Consider the following 4,850-nt stretch of genomic DNA (forward strand, 5'->3'; position numbering starts at 1 on the left):
GGGGGGTTAGGGAGTGGAACTGTTGTCACTGAAAAGAACAGTTCTGTAAGAGGTTTCTGTCCTGATGTTTCTTCAGTCCTGGTCGATTTGTCTTCAGAGTTCCCATCAGCCCCTTCGTCCCAGTCAACATGAGGCTGACGCTGCTGATGGAGTGAGTCAAGACACACGTCCAATGGTTCTAAAACTGTGGCACCACATTCTGTCACAGACTTACATTTTATTAATCTGTCTGTCCATCCATCTGTCCGTCCATCTGTCGGTCCATCTGTCTGTCCATCTGTCTGTCCATCCATCTGTCTGTCCATCTGTCTGTCCATCCGTCTGTCCATCCATCTGTCCATCTGTCTGTCCATCCATCCGTCCATCCATCTGTCCATCTGTCTGTCCATCCATCCGTCCATCCATCTGTCCATCTGTCTGTCCATCTGTCTGTTCATCTGTCTGTCCATCTGTCCGTCCATCTGTCCATCCGTCCGTCCGTCCGTCCAGATCCACGGAGCTCCTGGTGGTCTACCTGTGTGGCTTTGATGAGTCAGCGTCCTGTTCTGCTCTGCTGGACAGAACCAGCGTCACAGGAAGTAGATACTCCACCAACACACAGGTCTGAAGTTTGGCTTCTTCTCTGGTCCACTGCTGCCTCTACTGGTCAGAGAGTGTCAGTTCAGGCAGCAGTGGAGCGGTGACCTTCTTTATTTGTCTGATGTTGCGGTGTGATTAGCATGTTGTCATGACGATGGAGCACCACACTGCTGTGTGTTTATTATTCACACACTTCATGCATTTTTAACTGTTAGTTAACCCACTAACAGAGTGGGCGGGGCAAGAGGAGCAGTGGCTTCAGTAGATGTGCAGTCCGAGGGACAGATGGGTAACCCTCACCTAAAACAGACCAGTGAAAAACAGTTCTGTGAACTCCATTGGGACGTCAGCAGAACTGTAGACACCCTGGGGTCAAGGGTCAGGGGTCAGGGGTCAGAGGAATGTCTAGATCTTGATTCTGAAGTAGAGGAGACGATGGGTTTTAACTGTTCTGTTTTGTGTCTTTTCTGTTTCTGCCTGTAGGGGGAGCATGAGTGGAGCCTTAACGTGGCTCGACATTATCAGAGCTCGTACTATTTTCGCTCCACAGTGGCTGTAAGAAACTGGAACGTTTTATCTATAACTTTGTTCTCTTCCTGTCACTAGTCAGACCAGTGATGTTCAAACCAGTGATGTTCAAACCAGTGATGTTCAAACCAGTGATGTTCAAACCAGTGATGTTCAAACCAGTGATGTTCAAACCAGTGATGTTCAAACCAGTGATGTTCAAACCAGTGATGTTCAAACCAGTGAAGTTCAGACCAGTGATGTTCAGACCAGTGAAGTTCAGACCAGTGATGTTTTTTTCTGTGAATGTTTTGGGAACGTTTTCATTCGACACCAATGTTTTTTCTTCTTCCAGGGTCAAGCAGACTGCAGTACCGACCATCATTACAAGGGGGTGCTCTTCACTGACTACATTTTCCATTTTTACCGACGCTGCATAAATTAAAAAAACAGAAAAATATTTTTTTCATTTGACAAAAAATTTGTTTTTATTTTTAGGAAAAATGAAAAATGTGGAATTTTTTTCACTTTGCCGGCTGTTGTTGTTGTTGCTGTTGTTGTTGTTGCTGTTGTTGTTGTTGTTGTTGTTGTTGTGTTCTTCCTGCTTATGCTCCATGTGGTGACATCACAGCGTGGATTACCAAAGTTTAGGTCAATGAATCAGAATCCAGTGACTCAGTAATCCAGTTCAATCCAGATTAAAGCCTGAGTTTAATCAATCAAACTTCTCTTGTTTCATCCTGACGTTCTAGACGGTTCTAGACGGTTCTAGACCGTTCTAGACGGTTCTAGACCGTTCTAGACCGTTCTAGACGGTTCTTCACACACAGGAGCTAATGCTAAAGTGCTAACATGTTAAGGTGCTTCACTGTTAGTGGATGAATAGTTAACCAGTGAGGATCGGATGAGTCACTGAGTGACCGACACCCACTGACGACGACTCACTCAGGTGAGGAGGTGAGGAGGTGAGGAGAACCGAGGAGAACTGAGGAGAACCGAGGAGTAACGCTTCAGGTCAGAGACTGACGCCTGTGTGTGTGTGTGTGTGTGTGTGTGTGTGTGAGACATTGGGATTAGCGTTAGTAATAGTTAAGGTTAGCGTCAGATGATGATGTGTGTGTGTGTGTGTGTGTGTGTGTGTGTGTCACAGGAGCAGGCGATGGAGCGCAGCCCCAGTGTGAGTCCAACTTCACTCTTTACCTTTGATGAAGTGAAGTTTGTTGTTCTGAGTCAGGGACTCGAACCGGTTCAGACTGGTCTGAACATGACGACCGAGACCAGTTTGATCATCGCGTCTTTGTCCAGTGGTCTGCTGTGTGACCTTTGACCTTTGGCCACATTTTCATTGGTTCCATAGTGCGGCGGTTAGCACGCCTGCCTCGGAAACCCAGCTAGATTTGGGTTCGATTCCCACAGGGCACATTTGTTAGTGTGCTGTGGTGCAGTGGTGCAGTGGTGCAGTGGTGTGCTGTCACAATGACACATAGTCACAAATTATGAGGAGGAGAACCTGTGTGTGTGTGTGTGTGTGTGTCCTGTCACCACAGTAACTGTAAGAACAACACTCCTGTCTGTAATTAACTGATACATTATACTCTGTGTGTGTGTGTGTGTGTGTGTGTGTGTCAGGGTGGACTGGGTGTTCGACACCTGTCTGAGATTAAGGAGGAGTCTGACAGCAGAGAGCACAGGTACCACAGGTCACAGAGTGAACCACCTCATTAGTTCAATAATTAGCATAAATGAGTGATGTTTTAAACTCTGACGTTTGTTACTGTTAGAAAACACAAACTGACTGAGAGCAGCTCCTGATGTGGAACGTTTATTTTCAGAACAAACTCAAGAATCTTTACTGACAACACATCACGTTTGTCATCAAAACATCACCAAAGTATTATTACTGTTGTTGTTGTTGTTGTTGTTGTTGTTTGGCGGCTTCTTCGTGGCCAATGTTGTTCCTCCATTTTGGACAAATGAACCGTTTTGAGTTTTATTTTCTACAGAATATCGCCATCTACTGGCAGAAATAGCACAACCGACTGAACAATCGTCAGGACGGAAATAAACGCAGCATTAACGCAGTTCGGTAGCGAAGTTAGCTTTAGCTTTAGCTCCACGGATATTAAACAGTAACAAAAGTATCAAAGAGTTGAGACATAAACTTATTTTGACTCCGTTTTATCAATTATTCACCATTATTCTAAGTTTTAATTCCGTTTTTGGGCTGCGGTAGCGGAGTGACACATTTTATGATACGATGTAATAAAAAATGCGGTTGGTTGTTTGGGTTTTTGCTTCGCCAACAAACAAGTTCCGGCCAAAAGTTTGTCTGCACGTCAGGCCCTCTGCCGGAGAAAATGAGCTATTGCACTCATCAACGGCGGATGGATGCAATTGCTCTTCTCACACAACAGAGGGCGTTATGTGCAGACAAACCGGAAACATACGCGAAGTCACGGACGTTTCATGTTTGTTCGCCCTCTGCTGACTAATAAAAGCAATAGCACTTTTCAATAAGTTCAGGCCAAAACGTTGATGAGTGCAATTACTCCCTTGCGTCACCAGAGGGCGTGACGTGCAGACAAGCTGATGACGCTTTGGAGAGTGAACTTTAATCAGCCATAATAATAGTACTCGATATTTCTATGATTTCTAAGTCGACATCGAGACCACTGTTAACATTTAAAAGAATAATAAAAATGAATAAAAATGTTTTAGGTTTGTTAGAAATAGCTGAGGAAAAAAACTGAAAGAGAGGAAGTGTGTGTGTGTGTGTGTGTGTGTTAATGCCTTGGTAAAAGGATATGTTACTGAGGTTAGACCTGACAGTAAACAAATCCCATCCTGCTCTCCCTCCCTCCTACTCTCCCTCCCCCTCCTTCTCTCCTTCTCTCCCTCTTTCTCCCCCTCTCCTGCTGTGTGTGTGTGTGTGTGCGTGTGTGTGTTAATGCCTTGGTAAAGGGATATGTTACTGAGGTTAGACCTGACAGTAAGCAAATCCCATCCTGCTCTCCCTCCCTCCCTCCCTCCCTCCCTCTCTCCCTCCTTCTCTCCCTCTTTCTCCCCCTCTCCTGCTGTGTGTGTGTGTGTGTTTTAATGCCTTGGTAAAAGAATATGTTACTGAGGTTAGCCCTGACAGTAAACAAATCCCATCCTGCTCTCCCTCCCTCCTACACTCCCTCCCCCTCCTTCTCTCCCTCCCTCCCTCTCTCCCTCCTTCTCTCCCTCCCTCCCTCTCTCCCTCCCTCCCTCTCTCCCTCCTTCTCTCCCTCCCTCCCTCTCTCCCTCCCTCCCTCTCTCCCTCCCTCCCTCTCTCCCTCCCTCCCTCCCTCCCTTCTGCTCTCCCTCCCTCCCTCTCTCCCTCCCTCCCTCCCTTCTGCTCTCCCTCCCTCCCTCCCTCCCTCTCTCCCTCCTTCTCTCCCTCTTTCTCCCCCTCTCCTGCTCTCCCTCCTTCCTCCCCTCTCCCCCTCTACTTCTGCCCCTCTCAGTTTTCTGCCTCCCCCCCTGGTCCAGCGTTACCACCAGCAGCAGCTTCCCGTACACACAGATGGAGGCGGGGCAGGTTTGGAGGAGTTGGAGACGGAGGAAGAGAAGCCTCAGTCTGATGCAGTATCTCTGCAAGAACACCAGGGGGCGGTGGAGGACAATGGCAGTCTCTTGGACGAGGTTGGACGATTACACCTGCCTTGTAGGGCAATAGTTTCTGGGCTCACCCTGATGTTGTGTGTGTGTGTGTGTGTGTGTGTGTGTGTGTGTGGGTGTTG

General features: G+C 47.3%; 1 protein-coding gene across 1 annotated transcript in view; it reads left to right on the top strand.

The window, feature by feature from the left end:
• myrfl (myelin regulatory factor like) overlaps positions 1-4,850 on the top strand; it is a 14,890-nt gene that overhangs the window by 9,637 nt on the left and 403 nt on the right. Inside the window, exons 22-26 of the mRNA XM_025057194.1 lie at positions 77-151; positions 490-601; positions 1,063-1,134; positions 1,442-2,100; positions 4,575-4,752. Of these exons, the coding sequence (XP_024912962.1) occupies positions 77-151; positions 490-601; positions 1,063-1,134; positions 1,442-1,531 (349 nt within the window). The 3' untranslated portion in view covers positions 1,532-2,100; positions 4,575-4,752. The remainder of the gene's footprint in view (positions 1-76; positions 152-489; positions 602-1,062; positions 1,135-1,441; positions 2,101-4,574; positions 4,753-4,850) is intronic.

This window comes from Cynoglossus semilaevis, chromosome 8 (assembly GCF_000523025.1).
Source record: "Cynoglossus semilaevis isolate Cse_v1.0 chromosome 8, Cse_v1.0, whole genome shotgun sequence".
NCBI lineage: Eukaryota > Metazoa > Chordata > Actinopteri > Pleuronectiformes > Cynoglossidae > Cynoglossus > Cynoglossus semilaevis.